The sequence below is a fragment of the Tursiops truncatus genome, chromosome 14 (assembly GCF_011762595.2).
Source record: "Tursiops truncatus isolate mTurTru1 chromosome 14, mTurTru1.mat.Y, whole genome shotgun sequence".
NCBI lineage: Eukaryota > Metazoa > Chordata > Mammalia > Artiodactyla > Delphinidae > Tursiops > Tursiops truncatus.
In genome coordinates, this window is record NC_047047.1 from 49,753,261 (window position 1) to 49,774,006 (window position 20,746).

Here is a 20,746-nt window from a genome sequence, read left to right on the forward strand (position 1 = left end):
CCCATCAAGAGGTTAACCGTGACATAGGACATAGCTGCTTTTAATAAGGACAGGGTTGACTTTCTACATAACATCTTCCTCCTTCTCCCAAAAAGGGACCCACATCTCCTCTGTCCAGCTGACCACATCTGAAGCTTCAGGGGCAATTCTTATTGGCCTAAGAGTAATCCCCTCATGCTTGCCAGAGATTAACTCAAGAATGGGCATAAGGGCCCAACTGGGTACAGAGACATGGGGAGGTTTACAGTGGTAGCATCTTCAGTTTCTACTAGATCACACCCAAATCTTCTTTCTTTCTCTTGATATCCTTCCCATGTTTTGAACACTTTTGTTTCCATTTCCCTTTTGAATCTGGTGTTTCTGGCCTGGAAGCCCAGTGTTAAATTGATCCTGGTCTCTGTTGAGTGACACCACTTCCTTTTCCATAGTGAATGCAGCATGGCACATTTGATAATAGGCATCCCTGCAGTCCATGCTTATCTGATCTTCTCAGGGTATTTGTCCATCTCCAGTAGGACCCCAAGTCTTTTTAAACTTTATGACACAGCTGCTGCCACTGTATCCTGTTCTAGAACCCCTTAGGTGTATTAACCTTGCTTCCAAGATCCTCTTTCCTGAAATGTATCTTAGCTGGATTATCATTCAACAAATTCCTGAATCTGAAGCTTCTGTTGATGCCTGCATAGGCCATAATCTCAGGATCATAGAGGGTCTAATATATCCTCTGACATGTGCTCCTCTAAAGCCCTCTTCCTTTACCTTTCAAATTCTCTAGTCCTTGAGTGACTTGTGCCATTTCATGTATTACTTTCTGCCATTTCTTTTTCCACTTCTGTTCCATTTCTTTCTATAATTCCTACTCCTTTCATGGAGGCCTGAGTTGCTGGGTTTGTTCTTTTTTTTTTTAATATTTATTTGTTTATTTGGCTGCGTTGGGTCTTAGTTGCGGCACTTAGTTGCGGCACTTAGTTGCGGATCTTCATTGCAGCACGCGGGATCTTTCATTGCCTCGTGCAGGCTTCTCTCTAGTTGTGGCGTGTGGGCTCCAGGGATCGAACCCGTGTCCCCTGCATTGGAAGATGGATTCTTAACCACTGCACCACCAGGGAAGTCCTGAGGCCTGAGTTTTTAAATTTTAACATACTACTTAAATGGGCCCAGTTCTTTCAATAACACAGATAAACCTCCAGCTGCATTCTTTTATCTTCGCTTCCTTCCCTCCTCCCTCCCTCCCTCCCTTCCTTCCTTTCTTTCTCTTTCTAGGCCCATGCATTTGCTTCCTGACATACTCCATAGACTCTCTCTTGAGAGGCTCCCATAGTGAAAAAATGTCAGAATATTCTGCATCTACCACAAGATCCTCAGTTCAAATATTGCTTGAGTGGAGACAATCCTGCATAGGTCTTCTCCCATCAGTTTCCACCCATGCCTGATCTCTACCTATTGTTGCTCTGCCTGACTCTTTCTTTTTGGTGTTGTCTTCCCTGTACCTTTAAAATATTTTTCTAATATCATTCATTTTCTAGACATACTTTCTTATAACAAGAGCCATACCTACTTCCCTACATATAATGTCTGTGTAATCTTGAAAATCATCAAGTAGGGCCTGAAATAACATCAATACCAACAGCAATGACAGTAACAGCTAATAGTTTACTGAGCTCCTACTACACACCAAGCACTGTTCTAAGCATCTTATAATCCTCACAATTCCATGAAATGAGGACTATTATCACACCCATTTTACAGATGTAGAAACTGAAGCACAGAGAGGTTAAGTAATTTGCCCAAGATCACACAGCCAGTAAGTGGCAGAGCCCCGTCACGGTCTTTCACTCATATCTGCCCACCCTTCAGTCACTTACCAGTCCTTTCATAATATAACACCCTTTTATTGTTTGGCCTAGTCATCTCTCAATGCTTCGAAATTGGATTCTCCTTTTAAAAAGCAAAAATAAAGATTTACAACAGTCTATCACAGCCCATCCTAAATCTTGAACATAATTAATTTCTTTTAATAGGGCTACGTCTCTATTATTCCACAGGGAAAGGTATTAAAGTTAGATTCTATAATTTTTTTTAAAGATAACCTCTATAATGAGGATCATTTGATTGCATGCTTACCAGGTTTTCCCACATATACATTACATTTAAATCCTTAGTTCCAAGTTAATTTTCACTTCCTGATAAAATATTATCTGAGCATGTACTAAAGAATGAATTTTTGCAGCTTAGTGAGATAAGTCATTCATACTCTAACAAGGATATTTTAAACAGCTGGTTATTCCTCCAGGAAAACGGTATTCAGATCAGACTAATTTCCTAAATGACATAAAAGGAGTGAGCAGTTTTCAGGTGTCTTATGTAACTGAGTGCTGATGGCTTAGGACTAGATGACGGAATGATAGAGAAAGGGGAAGCTGAATCTTTGAAATGGTAAAAATTATCATTTAAAAATCACAGTAAATATCACCTGCCAGGTATTAAAATGATGAAAGGGCTTATTTTTTCCACACTCCTATTGTGATAGGTTTTATAAACAAATAATTTTAAGTACACTAACCTGTTAGGCACCAGTAATTAGTTGAGAAAAAACAAACACAAATATTCTTGAAGAGAGAGCAAACCCTGAGGGAGTTTAGTCCTCTGAAATTATGCTAAGTGTATATTGAAATCATTCTGGAAGCCTCCTACCCCAAATAAAAATCCCCTTTTTCTCTCTCACACATAACTTCTGTGGCAGCTGACTGACAGGATTATCTGCTAACACAGGTGGACCTGGCGATGGCTAAAACCATCCGGAATATTTTAGGCTTTCACTGGAAGAATTAAGAGTCTATAATATCTGTGAATGGAAAGGGCACTAAGTCTAGTGCAGATATTAACTTTGCCACCAAGTAGTTATGGGATTTGGTTCTGTCACCTCATTTCTTTGAATTTGTTTCCCAATCTATCAAATACAAAAATGAGAATTAAATGATCTCCAAGGCCCGTTCTAACAAGTTCCACAATTTTAAGATGGTTTTGAACACTTCTTCACAAAGAAGTCTCTAACATTTAATCCTGTAAGATAAACTAAAAATATGTAGGAACCAGTGATATGGGGATAGGATATTTAATATCTCCCAATAGATACTCCACTATTGTTAAACTACCTTCTCTGTTGCACTCCATCAGCTATCACGGCTCTGAAAAAGGGAGCAGAGCAGATGCCATCACAAGAATGAAGAGGATATGGTACATAAGGAAAGCTCTTGTCATACAAGAAGAATAAAAATCCACCTCTTTTTTAAAACGTTTTTATTGAAATATAGTTGATTTACAATGTTGGGTTAGAAAAATCCATCTCTTGCAGCCCTAAAAAATGATGGAAAAAAGGACAGAAAAAGGTAATCAGATCCGGTGTGCTTACTTCCTGTCCCTTCTCAGCATGAAAACTAGAATTGGAGGTATATAGTTGAAGTATTCACATATTATAGACATAGGGTAATTCAAGAAAAATGGGGATAGTGGTTTGCTTCTCTGGGCATGCCTGTGAGAGGCTGAGTCTTCCAGGAACTCTGCTTTCAGCTTATGGGATGTTCAACATGACATAGGGAGAATAATGCAACATTGGTGGAGGGAGGTGGCTCAACAGATGAGCCTGAAGCAAAGCTCCTGGCTCATCAAGGCCTACGTGGGATATTCTGGGAATCCAGAAGTTCCCATATGTCTCAGTGAGAAGATGGAATACCATCATGAGGATCAATGGACCTGCAGAGGCCTGGGGTCAGTACAGAGGTTGCAGTGTATAAGGCAGTGTGGACTTCAGTAAAGAAAGCAGCACAACTTCTCAAAAGGACAAAATGAGCAGTTTTATCTCTGAGGCTAACAGTTCTGCTTTCAGAGTATACCAGACACTCCATACCAAAGGAAAACACAAGGACTGGCATGCATGGCCCAGGGCCTTTCCCTGAGGTCATGTCAGCTTTCCCATCGCTCAGGCTTCTACCAGCCCACTAGTTACTGTGTGAATTAGAAAAAGGCACTCCCTTTATCCTGACACTTTACTTCCACCTATCAGAAAATTATCATAATATACTGGTTTTGTTAAAATAAGGCATCCTACTGCCACATGCCTGAGAACTGTCATAATAAACTTAGAAATCTAGGATGCCGAAGACGTGAAAGACACTCCATCTATGTATACCTTATACAGCATCCCTCGACTCCCATATATATCTTGGAATGGGAGGGAGGTGGGGAAATAAAATCTGTAAGATTCAGCATCTACCTATAAAAGAAAACAGATAATGTGGGGACTCAAGACGGATAAAAATTACAGAAAATAAGCTATGTTTTCTTTGTACATACATTTGTACATTTCTTTCTTTCATCTGAATTAACTAAATCAACTCTGCCATACCAAAATACAAACAAGCCCCAAATTTTGCATTTTATTTTACTTTTTGCTATCTCCCATAGCACCTTACATAGCAATGGATACACATAAGGAACTACTAAATTCTTTCTGGAAAAAAAGTAAATTTTTAGAAAAAATCAGAATTATGGATCCACTTATAATATGTATGATACCATGTAATTTTCCTTTCCTCCCCTACAGTTATTTGAAACAAATCTAAATTTTACCCATTTGCACCTTGCTAACAACCATAAAAATCTGCAGTTCTTCAGTTGTTTTCTAAGTCTCCCTCCTCAAACTTTTTCTTGAGAAGGAAACTTAGATCTAAGTTTCTCCATTTTCAGGACCAAAGAGAGCTCATCTCAAAATTACAGAATTAAAAAAATTGAAAACAGGATTGCGTAATCCAAAGTAAATTCTTATTAAAAGGTGAGGGGACCCTGATACCTAGAAAGGTAAAGTATTTTGCCTAGAGGCACATATCAAACCCGGAACTCAAATACCCTACACAATAATACTGGCTCTCCCTGCCCCTCTCCCCACTCCCAAAATACACACTTTCCCCCCTCACCCTTACTTCCCTTATTGTACTTTGTAACCACTTAGCCATCCATCTCAAACCTAAGACAGCAACTGATCAAACTCAAACGAGAAAGAAATCACCCAAAGGTCGAAAATCAGAGAATCATTAAACTGCCGGTTTTATCATTTCCATAAAGTGATAAACAAAAGAGAGCGGAGAGAATTAAGAAAGGATACTTTTTCAGTCATCTCAACAGCAGCTAGGGAATAAAAACACGTTTTCCTTGGGGAGAGATTATGCTGAGGGGACCAGATACAGATACAAAAGGTAATTCCCCTTGGGGTTTCTTCTTTTTCTGAGTTTGTGAGATCTAAAAAAAAAAAAGAAAAAAGAAAACTAAACACAACCTCAACACATTTACTTCTCTCCTTTTCTCACATATTATTTCCCCAAACATTATACAGACCACGTCTCCAAAGTAAATTGACCAAAGGTCTATTGCCTATTGACCAAAACGTTTTCAAGATTTAGGTGACTCCTCTTAGACTACGATTAGGAACCGACTCCAAACTTCGGTTACCAAGCTCCAAGCTCGGTAAAGTGGATCTCCAAGGTTTGCAAATACCCTCAGCTTGACTAAAGGGCACAGAATCTCTAGCGCTCCCTACAGCTCAGACTTTGGACCTACCTACCACAAAAAACCCAAGTTACAAAGATTGGCTACCTCGCTCTACTTTTTTCCGCTTTAAAAAATCGAGCGGGGGGCGGGGGGTGCCGAGGTTGAAACGGCGAACCGAAGGATTAATCACTTCTCCCCATTACATCAGCAGCCCCCGCCCTTTCCTCCGAGCACCTCCTCTCCCAGAATCGTCGCTACGCACTAGCGCTCTCTTCACCCAACCCCCGCTCTATTATATGCCCTGATACCTCCCCATTATCACCCGCCCCACCACACTCCCCCTCTCCTCCTTCCCCCCTCCTTGGCTGGGGAGGGAGGAAACCCGAGAGAGGAAACAGGGCGTTGAAGGAAGGGACTTGGCGATAAGAGCAGAGGCCCCATTGGCCCGAAGGTTGTATAAGCGCCTTCCATTGGCTGCTTTGCCGGAATCCCCGCCCCTCGACTTCCCCGCCCATTCGCCCCTCCCCCGACGCCCCGCGGCCCTCCCCCGCGCCCCTAGCCAGCCCCGCGGCGGGGAGGGACCGACTGGGCGAGTGGCGGCTCCGGCGGTGTCAATGGCTCCTCCTGCCACGGAGCAGCAGCAGAAGCAGCGGCGACGGGGCTGAGGAGGAGAAGGAAAGGCTCCTTTAAGGAGGAGTTACGACGACGCCTCTTTTTCCCCCTATCTCCTCCCTTCACACTCATTTCCCCTTCGCCGAGGAGAGAAGGGGGGGAGGAGAGAGAAGAGGCCGAAGAAAGAGAGAAAAAATTCCTCTCAGAAATCTCTTTCAGGGGGTGTGGGGGGGAGGAAGAGGAAAAAAAAAAAAAGAGCCGGGCGCCCCCTGCTCCCTCCCTCCCTTCTCTCCCTCTCTTCTCCTCCTTCTCCCTTCCTCACCCGCCCGCCCACTCCCCCCGCCGCCGGAGACGCCGCTCGGGAGTCGGCGGGACCGGGGTCTGTCTCCTCAGCCGCCGACGCCGCGCTTCGCCTCGGGATCCCCAGGCGGGCGGACGCCCTTTCTTTCTTTCTCTCGCTCTGCCCGTCTTTCTGTCTCCGTCCCTCGCCGCCGCCCCGCCCGGCGGCCTCGGCCTTCCCCGTGCGTCAGGCCCGCCCGCCGGGCCTCGCTCGGTCTCTGTCTGTCTCCGCGGGCCTTTCTCTTGACTCGGGGTCTCGCTCGCTCCTCCGCCCTTACCATCTCCCCTTCCTCTCACCCCTTTTCCTTCCTCCCCCCTCTCCCCACCCCCTTCTCCTGCCCCGGAGCTCGCGGTGCGTGTGCGTGTGTGTGTCCCTCCGCCGACGCCGCCACCTCAGCCCGGCAAATGAACTCCGTCCGAGCCGCCAACCGGAGACCCAGGCGAGTGTCGCGGCCGCGCCCGGTGCAGCAACAGCAGCAGCAGCAGCAACCCCCGCAGCAGCCGCCGCCGCAGCCGCCCCAGCAGCAGCCGCCGCAGCAGCAGCCTCCGCCGCCGCCGCAGCAACAGCAGCAGCAGCAGCAGCCTCCGCCGCCGCCACCGCCGCCTCCGCCGCTGCCCCAGGAGCGGAACAACGCCGGCGAGCGGGGTAAGGCCGCGCTCCCTCCCCGCCGCCCGCCGGGTCGGACGCCCGGCTGACCGGGACCCGCGGGAAGGGAAGCCGGGGCGGGGGCGGCCTGTGCGCCCGGGGGTGGGAGACGGAGGTTGAGCGGAGGCGGGTCCCCCGGTGCCGCAGTGTCAGCTCGGCTTGGGCCCCGGCCGGCAGGAAAAGCCGCGGCTTCCCGACTCGCCCGGGCTCTAGCTCAGGCCGCGCTTTGTTTGGTTTCGGGGGCTTGGCACCCTCTCCCCCCACCCATCCTTCTGGCTTCTCGGCTCGCTCACGGACCCCGCAGGAGTCTGTTGGTGGGTGGGGGAAGAGCGAAGGGTGGGATTTCCCCCTTCTCGGCAGTCTTCCACGGTTTGGTCTCCCGTTTCTAATAGGAGGTGGGGGGAGCGGCTGGGAGTGATCGGGTGGTTGGGGCTGGCTGGGGAACTTGTTTTTCCCCCTTTTCTCTGTTAGCCTCCCCCTTCCTGTGGAGGAGGGGAGAGGGGGACTCGGAGTGGTCGGTGGTGTTGGCCGGGGAACTTGTTTCCCCCCGCCCCCCTCCCTAAGTCACGGGGTAGGGGGAGCAGCTTCTCTTCTCCCAACCCCACGATGTTTGCTGCGCAGTTTGGCTTTAGTTACAGAACCCCGGGGAAGGACCCGTTAAAGCAAGACCTTTAAGTAAATGTAGAATCCATCGGCCATTTCCAGCCCCCTCCCTCGTGTGCAGTGCAGTTACCCTTCCGCTCTATCTACACCCCTCTCGCCTGTACCCCCGCCCCGGCGTACCCCCAGGCCACTGTGTTACTCCTCCATCTCCCAGTGGGATTTGAACGCCCCTTCCTTAGAACTGGCCCCTCGGGAGAGAGAGTGTGTGTGCATATCTGTGTGTGTATGTGTGTGTGTGTGTGTGTGTGTGTGTGTTGTGTCCAAGGCCTAGTGAAATGTGTCATTTGGACTCAACTGTGCAGCTCTGTCTGGTAACCACCATTGTCTAAGGGCTGAGGCTCCGGAGGGTTGGATTCTTGCTTTAGCAAAAATAATGTTCAGTTCTACTTTGAAGATGTGGTTATTTGGGGAGGTTCAGGAGGTGGGGTGTTGCACCTTGGTCTCCAAATGCAACTATTCTCTTTATTAGCTGCTCTCAGTGGGGGTGGAGGTCAGTACCGTATTTATGTATACGGTTGTTTTAAGGAGGAGAATTGTTAGGAGACATTTTGCGTGTTTTCGTTGGCGGATTAAGGTTAATTTTATGTGCGTTGGTTGTCACACCTCCTTTGATTAAGGGAATTAAGATTAAATGCTTTTTTAAAATTATACATTCTTTCCTTAAAAATTGTTTTATTGTTCTTGATTAAAATACTTAACAAATGAAAGAGGGAGATGATAATCTGAAAAAATAGTTTAAAGGGTTTTCACTAGTCACTGCTACAGATAGTCCTTGTGAAAGCAGTTTTCTATATGTTGCTTGAAAGAATGTGATGTTTCAAGCCAGTTAGAGGTCTTGTGCAACATTATTGGTAATGTGTTTTAATGATTCTTGGATACATTTATAATTTTTTTGTAAATTAAAAATATTTGTAGTTTCAACATTTCCCTTTACATTTGCATATCAGGGTTCTCCTGTGTTCCATTCAAATAATATTCAAGTCTCCTTCCAGAATTGGTACTATATGTAATAGAGTTGACTATTTTTTGAGAAAACAGTGACACTGGATTGAAATCATAATACGGATTCTATTGCTAGAAGTAAGCTTTTCCAAGATGTACTGATTTGTTAATTTACGTTAACAGTGGATCAGATCCTTTCAGCCAAACTTAGTCTCATTGTGTAGTTTTAAATGTTAATTCTGAATCTCCTTTTCACGATTTGTGTGTATTTTCAAACTTAGTTGAGGTCCTTATATCTTGGTCACTTTTCTTCATTTGTTTGAAATTATTAGCTTCTAAAGTCTATTTCCTTTTGAAGTAAAGTGACTTGGTAGTTGGCAGTCACATGCTGGAGTGTCATTTTTCTTTTCTTTGATATCCATAAACTGACTAAGATGTTCATGAATCAGAATTTCAGTATGTGCCCAACCAAATGGTAAATCATATTCACTGTAGGGTTGTTACTTTGCTGCTGCTGGTAGGAACTGTTCTGGAGATTCTATGTTGGCACAGAGGGGGAAAGAACTTGCTGATTAGCCTTCAGGGAAAATGCTGTGGGTCTTTTGGAGGGCAAATAAATGGCCTCAAAATGAATGAAACATTAAGATGAATTAAAAGACTAAAATAAAAAAGATTTTGCTAGTTTTATGTAAAACATATGTCATTCTTTGAAAATTGGCGTTTTGATTATATTTTAAATGTACAGTTCTCATAATGATCAGAAGCTAGTAGCCAAGAAGAATGCTTTTCATTTTAACAGTTTTATGGAGTATGCAAAGTGTCACTATTTCTGGTTTAAATAGGAAAGGTTTTTTGTTTGTTTGAAAATATGCTGGGTTTCATAATTTTGACAAGGTAATGAAGGAACTACAGCTAATGTTGTGCGTGTGCATGTTTTACTTTTTACTAACTTTTAATGGATATGTAACTCTTGCATTAGAGTCTTAGATAGAGTTACATAATAGTGCATCAGACAGCTTTCCAAGTAGGGAATTGAAGTGAGACTGTTTCAAGGCAACTTAAGTTATTTCAATCTATATAAAAGAATCACTTATTTCATGTAAAGGGTGGACTTAAGGCTTTTATAGTAATAAAAGTTATAGGATAGTGTATTTTTTCAAGCAAAAATTCTGTCAGAACTGGTTTTTAGTTGCTTCTTTGCCCTCATGTTAATTAGTCTAAAAACTTCCTTGACACCTCCTTTGTATTTGAATGTTTGTAAATGGCCAATGTTTAAAGAAGAAAGAAACAGCCTTATGGAGCGAAATCTTATGAGGACTTTTCAAAGCCTTGCTTGGGGGAGATTTTCTTACACCCCACATTGAGAAATAATCAGCCTCCGTGTTTCATGGAATGCTTTCTTCATTCATTTTACCCGAAATGGTCCACTGTCTAAAGAAGGAATACAAATCATGAGCATTTTTAGGCTGTTAATTTAAAATCCTGAGTTTAGGATTTCACATACCACTTTAAGCTGGTAGAAAATAATTTGTGTTCCACATAGGGACCCTTTGATAATATATTGCAGATTCAGTGAAACTGAAAGTAGTGTGGGGTTGGATTTTATATATTCGTTTTCTTTTAAAATCCTAAAAGGATTTAGTTTTTGTAACTTGTTCTGCTGAATTTATCTTGAAATCTATTTGGTAGTCTTTTTTTAGAAGTATGTATGAGGAAAGCTTACAAGTCTGCAGAAGTGCTATGTATTCTGAGCATTTTCAGTTTCTAGTTGTTAAAATTGATTACATTGAATAGGTATTAAATGCACGTGATTTAAAATTCAAAAGTCCCTTTCCTAAACCTGCCTTCAGCTACCAAATTCTCCTACCTGGCATCAGTCTATTGATTGATTATTATGTCTGCTATTAATTTCTCATTTATTATGTTTTAATAAAAGATGGAATTTGACTTCTGAAAATCTTGATATGGAAGTTTTGGAAAATAAGTGTAATTTTCTAGTTATTGGGAAATTCATAAGATTGAAGTGCTGAAATTTTAACTGTGATCATTTATAGTTCAAGAAATGCAATGAATACAATATATTAATGGATTTTGCTATTAACTTCTAGTCTGAAATAATTATATAGAGTAAAAATGTAATCAGTCTCTTTAATCCCATATTTGTGGGATTAAAATCTCACCTGTTATCCTGGAATTATAGTCTTTTTTATTTTTTTTAAGTGAACTTTTGAAGTAGTTCAGTATGTATAGTATTACATAAAATATTTCTGATGTAGCTACATATTTATTATATGCAACAGTCAGGAAACTCCTTAGTGTTCTATTCATGCGTGCTAATTATACTTTTCTGTGGGGTTTTAGCCCATTATTTTACCTTCGGGTTCTTCCTACTGCATACAGAATGAGGAACTTCTGCAACCTTTATAGATAGAAGAGTTCTGGACAAGGAACCTGATTTTTCCTCTTTTAGGAATTATGTACTGTGGGTCACTGCTCTCCCATCTTGTGGCTAAACCTTCAAAATATTTACATGGCCTTAGACGAGAGATGCCACTCAACTGTGTCTGTATGTGTGTGTGCATGTGTGTGTGTGGCCTGTTTCTCAACACTTAGAAATTATTTGAGGAATAGAAATGGGATAGTGACAATACTGTTGTTAGAGTTCTGCTGATAAGGCCTAAGGGTTGTCCCTATACTGTTTGTCTCTTTCATTACTGGAAATTCTGGCAAACCTGAGGAAAGGCCAACCAGCTTGGAGACCTACCGGGTAAGGCAACAAAGACCCAGTTAGTGAGGACCCTTGAACTTAAGTTTGGCAGAATTCAAGGCTAGTGAGTATTTTATCAGTCTTTTTCTTCTATTTGTTTTAATTTTGAAAATAAACAGTCTATAGTAATGAGTTATTTCAACTTGAGGTCTCTTATTGTTCCCTCTTTTATTCCTAACAAGTTACCCTTATTTTGTATCTATCTTGTCCCATTGGTCTCTGAAGGGTACTCTGTTTTAGACCTTCCATTTCTCAAATTTATCAGTCATTTAAATTACATTCTTGTCTTCCAGAGAACTCTGTTTAATATGTGAGGTTGTAAGCAAGGTACCCCCAAGTGGCAGTTGTTATCCTCTGAAAATAAAATTATAAAGAAGCAAAATATAAGGGATGAGACAGTTGCGGGTAGTATGATGGCTAGAGCTCAGAGTTAGAGCTAGCTAGATGTGGGTTCTAATCCTAGCTATACCAGTAGTGAGCTATTTGACATGGGGCAAACAATGTAACCTCTCTGAGCCTTGCTTTATTATCTTTAAAATAGGGACAGTAACACTTGTCTTAGCAGTAATTGTAAAGATAAGAGATAGTAAAGTACCTAGCATATGGTAGATGCTCAATAAATGGCAGCTCTTTTAAATATTAAAAATAATAGTAAGGAATTGAAGCAGCCATTTATAAAACTAAACCTAAGAGATAAAATGCGTATGAGTCGCTAAAGAGTTTCCGTGATATCCCAAAATGCAGTCTGGGTGATGTGGTATAATCTCAGAGAAACTGATTTGCAATTATAAATCACTAATCTTATATCTAATGAATTGAAATATTCTTTGAAAAAAGAATAAGAAAATGGAAGAAATGGGTATTTGGAATAATAATAAACAGTGTCTCTGTTTCTTCTTACATACTAGAGTCTGTGCCAGACACTTTTCTTATATACTGTCCCTCTTAGCAATTCTCTACGATGGCTGTTAACGTAGCAGTGAATACGCTTGGTAAGTAGCAGAGAAGAATTTCGAAATTGATTTATATCACCTGGTCTTTCCATAAACAGGGGAAGATACTGAAATACATTTGGCAGAATATCTCCATCACTTTTACAGAAAGGAATAACCTAGCCCTTGCAGCACATCAGTCCCCTGTCTTATCCCATCTTTTCTGTCGGAGGCAGATACAGTAGTCCGATGCCAATGATTGTTAAATCATTTGGTTTCATGTTTTCTGAGTAGCTTTCTGATCATAATTTTACCTCATGTAGATTTGTCTCCAGATGAGATTGCACTGATTGGCTCACATGTTTTTCCAGTTTGTTGATGAGATCACTAAGCACTCATTGTGCAAAGAAGGGTAGATTTCCCTTGAATTACTCATAAGTTATGAATAAAGGGTGTTAAGTCATTTTTTAGTTCATAGTTATAGACTGGACTGTTTCAGGAAGGAAAAAAATGTGAGTTAAATTAGACTTCAGTATGAATTTTGACAGGTTTGTAGACTAAATATCCTTTTCTTACCATAGCTTGGTGTCTTTACATGCATAGCTTTGGGTTTTTATATAAGTTTGGTTAACACAAAAAATGTGCTTAAACTTAATCCTTAGAAAATAGAAAAATGAAACTAAGTGACTTCCTTTACATAATTTATTGTAATTGAAGGCAAATATTGAAAATATTTACTTTACTTTGAAAATGAATGCGCTGTGTATTTTTTTATTTTAAAACACCCCAAATAAGATAGCGTAGTTAAAAGCAAATGCAAATCATTTAAGTTAGTTGTTTATTCTCCCAATTTTTAAAAATTTAGTTGTCAAGTTTTCTCCCCTTCTAACAGATGGAAAATTGTATGACTGTGTTCAAAAAAGGAGAAAACATTCCCTCAACTGGTGGCTAAACCTTAAAAAGCATTAATGGGACTTCCCTGGTGGTCCAGTGGTTAAGACTCTGTGCTTCCAGGGCAGGGGGCACGGGTTCGATCCCTGGTCCGGGAAGTTCCGCATACTGTGTGGTGTGGCCAAAAAAACCCCAAAAAAATCCAAAAAACATTAATGTATACTTTCACATATCATTAGAGATGAGGTGCCATTCATCTTTTTTGTGAAGAGAGCCTACTTTTCTCTTTTCTCAAAGCTTAGAAATATTTCTACTGATAGAAATGGAGTAAGAAACTGTGCTTTAAAATTATTTTTCTGGTAACAGTGATAATCTTAGTTTCACAGTTTTCCCGTAGTGTACACTCAGCACTCATATGGTTGAGTTGGGTTGTGTCAGAATCTTTGATTGCTGCAAGTTTGTGTGGAATTAACTGGCTACTATGTGGATTCACCCTTTGGCATTGGTTTCTTTAGTACCATGTGTTGATAACTGACTTGCATGAGTTTAGCCTTTACTGGTTTGCTGACTCTACTTGGATTTAGATATGAGAATTCTTTTTGCACTCAAGTATTGATTTTGTATCTTGCATCCATAGTATATAAATATATATATAATGTGTGTATATATGTGTATACATATATACATATGTATGCGTAAGAACACATGGCTTTATGAGACTCCTAACGCTTAGGAGGAAGGGAGTGGGGAAAAGGAAAGGCATAGTCACCTGCTATAGTTTTGAGGGTTGGTGTGTATATATATGTCATTAGTAATTGATCTACTTTTTTGAAAAAAGAAAAAATAACAGGCTTTAAGGATAATTAGAAGTGAGTAGAATTCAACAATGGTAAGTAGGAGTCACTCAAGTTTGTATCATGGCAGAGAAGATCAAACAAGACTTGTTTAAAATAAATGGAGATGGGTGAAGACACTATATTTTGAAATCTAGTATTTTTGGCAAACCAATTGTATTATAAAAGAAATTGTGGAATTGCTCATTTTCCTTCTTTATATAGAAGAAATTTCTTATTTACAGTTATTTGTTAAAAGTAGACACAGAACTTTGAATCACTGTTGTACACCGGAAACTTATATAATACTGTACATCAACTATGCCTCAATTTAAAAACGTAGACACAGCTATTCACAGTTGTGTGCGAATGACTGATATCTTTGTAATCCTTTGAAATATATTTGCATTTTAAGAAACTGATTATTTGGTCAAATTTTCATATTTTAAGCTCAGTAAAAGTAGGAGAAATAAGCAATTTGGAGAAAGACTTTTTGGGTAGGAGTGCTCCCTCAGAGGCAAAATGAGCTCATCAGAGGAGGGGGAGAGTGGAAGATTTTTGTGAGAATCACTTACCTTACATATTTATTTTTCCTAATCGACTACTTCTGAACCTAAAATTTGTCTAAAGTTTCACTTTTTCTTCCCCCCAAAAGAGTAATTTTGAGTTGATGGTTTGGAGAAAAGAGAAAGAATTTGAGCAGGTACAAGTGACAGTATGTATGGGTCATTTACATTAACAATGGTCATTTGATTAGAAACCGTCTATATGTAACTTTATATATCTATATGTGTGTGTACTATATATATAACTACATATAGTTATTTAAATTGTAGAAATAACTTTTATTAGTTTATTTTAAGATTTATTTATTTATTTATTTTTGGCTACATTGGGTCTTAGTCGCGGCATGGGGGATCTTCTTTGAGGCACATGAGACCTTTAGTTGCAGAACGCGGGCTTCTCTCTCTAGTTGTGGCATGTGGGTTTTCTCTCTCTAGTTGTTGCGCCCGGGCTTCAGGGTGCACGGGCTCTGTAGTTTTCAGCATGCAGGCTCTCTAGTTGAGGCGTGTAAGCTTAGTAGTTGTGGTGCGCAGGCTTAGTTGCCCCAGGGCACGTGGGCTCTTAGTTCCCTGACCAGGGATCGAACCCACATCCCCTGCATTGTATGGCGGATTCTTTACCACTGGACCACCAGGGAAGACCCTATTGGTTTTTTCCAACTTAAGGTTTTGGTGAATGTATACAAGTGCACACAAATCACTGATGTACAGCTTGATGACTTTTCACAAAGTGAACATATCTGTGTAATCAGTAATACCTAGATCAAGAAATAAACTACCAGCATCCCAGAAGTATCCCCCACCCCCACCAGTGCCTTCCCACTCACTACCCCCAACCTTATCTTTCTAACTGCTTGAATTAGTTTTACCTGTTTTTGAACTTTAAATGTAATCATCTAATATATGTGTATGTATAGCTGATTCATTTTGTTATAAAGCAGAAACTAACACACCACTGTAAAGCAGTTATACTCCAATAAAGATGTTTAAAAAAATAATAATAAGGGCTTCCCTGGTGGCACAGTGGTTGAGAGTCCGCCTGCTGATGCAGGGAACACGGGTTCGTGCTCTGGTCTGGGAAGATCCCACATGCCACGGAGTGGCTGGGCCCGTGAGCCATGGCCGCTGGGCCTGCGTGTCCAGAGCCTGTGCTCCGCAACGGGAGAGGCCACAACAGTGAGAGGCCCGTGTACCGCAAAATAATAATAATAAAAAAAAATAACATACAAAAAAAATAAATATAATCATCTAGTATGTATTCCTGATTGTTTGACTTATTTTGCTTAATATTTGTATGTCAGTTTCATCCATGTTGTTGCTTGTAGCAATAGTTCATTCTTGTTGCTGAATAAGATTACATTGTATGAATAAACTGCAATTTATCCATTCTACAACTGATGGATATAGAGTTGTTTCTGTATTTGGCTGTCAGGAATAGTGCTGCTATGAGCATTTTATATTTATCTTCATGAGCACATATACACGTTCCCTTTAAGTTTTATACCTCAACATATGCCATATTTATCTTTTCCAAGGGCAAAACTTCCATTTACTTCGCAAGAAATGGAAGATTAAACAGCTTTAAGACAGATATGAATATGGCCTCTTATAATTATGTTGTTGAAACTATTTTATTTCAAATATTAGTGTTTTTCTTAAATTTTTTGATAATTCCACTTATGTATCCTTTAACAGTCCGGTATTAGGCAGTTTACCCATCAACTTAATATGCTTTAATTTTCCCCAGAGATCATAGGTTGGGTTATTTTGAGGAGAGGGGAAATCTTTTTTATATTCAGGGATTTTTAAAACTACTGTGGACCTTAATATGTAATTCTGAGTCTTAAGTCCAAAAACTGTTGTTTCTTTTTGCTACTGCCATAATTTTGTTTGTCCTTTTTTGTTTGGAACCCTGTTTCTTACTACTTTTTTAAACTTATCCTTTTAACTCCTGTGAAAATATTTTGCTATTGTTTGGTCAGTTTCATTTTATTTCTTGTTTTTCTGCATATATTGATTATCCTTTGTTATCTTACATTCAGCTTATTTATAAATTATAAAACTTTCACAGAAAAATTGGGGCACATTTTGCTCTCAGAGTTGTTTTTTTAGTCCTTGTCTACATCTCTTCGTTCCTTTCATATAGGAAGGTGTAAAAGTGCCTCTGCCAGCATCATCGATAAGTTCTTCCTGAAGTGAAAGATTGTGCTGAAGTGCTAGTGATTTATAAGCTTGTATACCCTGTGATACAAGTATTCCCTGAGATTGACAGATGGGCTCTGTTCTTAAAGAACTACTTGCTTGAAACTGATGATACAGTAGCCTCAGATACCAAAGGAGTAAGATTTCATTATTTCATGTCTGCTCTTTCAGCACTTAACAGTCCAGTGTTAGTACTAACAGTTGTTCTTTCTTGTCTACAACAAGCAGTGTGGAGAAGACTGTCACCTTCCTTTACATTTTTTTAATTATTATTTTTAACCATAGCCATAGTCAGTAAATGTTGCTTGTTAAGTTTGGGAGGGATAAGGAGCCTGAGCTTTTTCAAAGTGGCTTATTCTTTTTTCCGCAGTTGTTTCTTAATCTCATTTCTAAATTAGAAGATTTTAAATAAGCTGACTTTTGAGATGGTCTGAAACTCTTTCTGTATCATTTGAGTTACCAGTATAAATAAGTGAGGTCTGAATTTGGGTATTACTATACAGATATATTTCTTGCTTTGATGGAACTTAAAGTTGAGCTAGAGACTGAATATAACATCTGAGATCAAGATGACTTGAAATAAGCGTGTTGGTATTATTTTCATTGTCTTCTGGTACATATTTTTTTAAGAATGAATATGTGTGTGTGTGTGTAGGTGTATGTATCTGGAGTTTCATTTGTAACCTTATCTTTAGACTGTTTGCTGAGACCATACTCTCTTAGAGAGTTTTCAGTTAAATGCTATTAAGATGAAGTTTTGTTATGACTCCCTACTCTTCGGTTTATGTTTTACCCTTTAATCATTGGTTGAATTACCTTTGTGCCACACTTAGAAAGTTGTTGCAGCTTAAACATTAAGCCAAGTTATAGCGTTTCTACGTAACTGAGAAAGAAGCACGTGCCTAGTGAAGGAAATTACCCACAGAGTTGGGGTCATTCATCTTGTTTTCATAGTATTTGCCCTTCTTCATTACATTCATTGTTTCGCCCGTATATGCAGAAACTGAGAGTAGGTTAAAGTTACATTATGTTGCTAGAATTTAAGCTCAACTGCAGAAATAATACGACACTTTCGGGTTCTTCATAGCATCTGTAATCCCACATTACCTAGTAGTCGTAACTCTCAGGATGCCTTCATAGATTTTTCTGATTCTGTCTTAGTATCTCTATTGCCACATCTCATGGGGAACCTGTTCTCTACTTCTGAATTACTTGGTTTGAGAACCTCTTAGCTGAAATCTTTAAAGCTGAAAAACTGAGCTGGGAGATCTGGATGTAGTGAGCTTGTCCAGGGTTTGTAAAGTTTACATACCAATCATAGACATACTTTGATAACACACACATACACACAGTGAAACTGGGAATAGGCACTCTTGATATTGTGAAGTGTCTAAAATTTTTTGGTAAAATGTTAACAGTAGTGTCTTAGGATGGTGGAGGTGAGATGACTTTTTTAATTCTTTCTATAATTCTTTGTTTTTCGAAGACTGTATATGGAATCTGGAAGGAGGGAGGTTTGTATTTATTTTAAAGAATTTAATAGTTCTGATTGTGATGTGAACTCATTCTGCTTGGTTTGATGACATAGTCCCCACGTGGGTCATTTTAGATATGAATAAAAGCTTAAAACTCTACATTTTTCAATGCTGTAAGTGTGTTTTAAGTACTTATTAATTTATGGACATTTTGGGGTTTTGTATTTATTATAACTTTAGGATAGTAATTGGCTAATATCATATATAGGAAATGAGGATAACTGATGATCAGGAATTCAGAATTAAAAACAAAATTTGATATTTGGAACTTTGAGCCAGTGATACTGTCTTCCCAGGATAAGTTTCTGACTGTAGATTATGGTAGTAAATACATACAAATAATATTTTAATTACATGCCTGGCTGAATGATGGAAGATGGAAATTAAGTGTGCAAATGAACTACATAGTTAGGGGAAAAAAGATTTATTATTGTTCACAACAGATGGCTACTTCCTCTGTACCCTGGTGGTGTGGATTCATGTCTATTTGATAATTTTATACAGGGGGACTATTTTTTTTTTCATAAAACTGGTGTTAGCTCTGAAGAAATTAATGGCTATCAGTTTATTAAGTTCAAACAGGGATTGCTAAGGGAAATTGTTTCATCGTTATCAGTTTTTTAAAAAGCCACATTCCTCCCCTTCTAAGATACTATATTCTAAGAAGTTTTGGACTGTGGGATCTAATGTGTTTGGGAATAAATAAGAACCTGGCAATGTCTTTCAAAAAATAGGGGCCTTTGAAGTTAACTTTAGTAATTAGATTGGGAATTAACTTATCTCACACTCACCTGACTAGTCTTCTGATTATCTTTATAAACCCAAACCAGGAGAAAACAAGCATTTTCCTCTTACAAAATACACTAAAACTTTCATTGAATGAGGTGAACTGTTTGGCTTTTTTTTTTTTTAAGTAGGGGCTATTAATATGGTTTAAAAAATGTAGATTCTAGATAGTGATCAACATAGTTTTATGAAGAGCTGATTACAGATATATTTAAAGTGTTTTTCTGAAGTAGTGACTTGGTAGCTGAAGAGGGAACAGGAACAACAGAGCCAGGTTTAAATAAAACACTTTATTCTTTTATGAAGCAGTCATACTGATGTTGTGACAGTTGGGGGAACTTTAAGTTGTATTATATGGAAGCTACAACTTGTAAAAATAGTGCTAGACAGTTGCAAATAGATATTTACTAAATGGTTGTTTCTTTTTCCCTTCACCTTCCTTTCCTGGACTCAAATTTGTTCACATAATCACTGATTTAAATGACCAAGCATATTAACTTCATTGATAGTTGTTTTAAATGTGATGAGGTTGAGTACTTGAAAAACCAAAAATAGAAATCAAATTACTTTGAATAGTCTGTTAAGAAAAAATGAACAAACATGCTTTAATCTTTGTAGAAATAACCAAAAAATGAGCAGTAGCTTAGAAATGTTGAGCCAGAAGTAGCTATAGCAGAAAGTGATTTGGTCTGTAGTTGAATGAATCATCCTAAAGTGTGTGTGTGCATGTAAACACAGGAAGTTGTGTCGTAGTGATGTTGGAATGGTTGAAAAAACGATATGTCTATTAGAAAAACTTAAGTGTTATTCTAAAGAGTAATAAGCTAAAGGGCAAATTAAGAACTTTCAGGGAAAGTCAAAAAACAGTCACTTTTAAAATTGCATCAAAAAAAATTAGGAATAAACCTGATCAAGGAGGTGAAAAACTATGCTGAGAACTATGTAACATTGATAAAGGAATTGAAAATGATTCAAAGAAATGGAAAGATATCTCATACTCTCCATTTGGAAGAATCAATTTTGTTAAAATGGCCCTACTTCCCAAAGCAGTCTACAGATTTAATGTGATCCTTATCAAATTACCCATGACCTTTTTCACAGAACTAGAACAAATAATCCTAAAATTTATAGGGAACTGTAAAGGGACCCAGAATTGCCAAAGCAATCCTGAGGAAAAAGAACAAAGCTGGAGGCATAACTCTCCCAGACATCAGACAATACTACAAAGTTACAGTAATCAAAACAGAGTGGTATTGGCACAAAAACAGACATATGGATCAGTGGAACAGAAACGAGAGCCCAGAAATAAATCCACATACCTACAGTCAATCTTAAACAAAGGGGGCAAGAATATACAATGGAGAAAAGACAGTCTGTTCAGAAAGTGATGTTGGGAAAACTGGACAGCTGCATGTACATCAGTGAAGTTAGAACACTCCCTCATATCATGCACAAAAATAAACTCAAAATGGCTTAAAGACTTAAATATAA

At 39.5% G+C, this 20,746-nt stretch overlaps 1 protein-coding gene across 2 annotated transcripts in view; it reads left to right on the forward strand.

Annotated features, from left to right (window-relative positions):
* Positions 1 to 6,462: 6,462 nt before the first annotated feature.
* Positions 6,463 to 20,746, forward strand: part of FBXO11 (F-box protein 11) — a 99,996-nt gene continuing 85,712 nt past the window's right edge. The window contains exon 1 of one of the 2 annotated variants that reach the window (XM_073791374.1): positions 6,463 to 7,141. In XM_073791374.1, coding sequence (XP_073647475.1) covers positions 6,901 to 7,141 — 241 coding nt within the window. In that variant the 5' untranslated portion in view covers positions 6,463 to 6,900. The remainder of the gene's footprint in view (positions 7,142 to 20,746) is intronic. The other variant, XM_033838575.2, reaches the window with a different exon arrangement.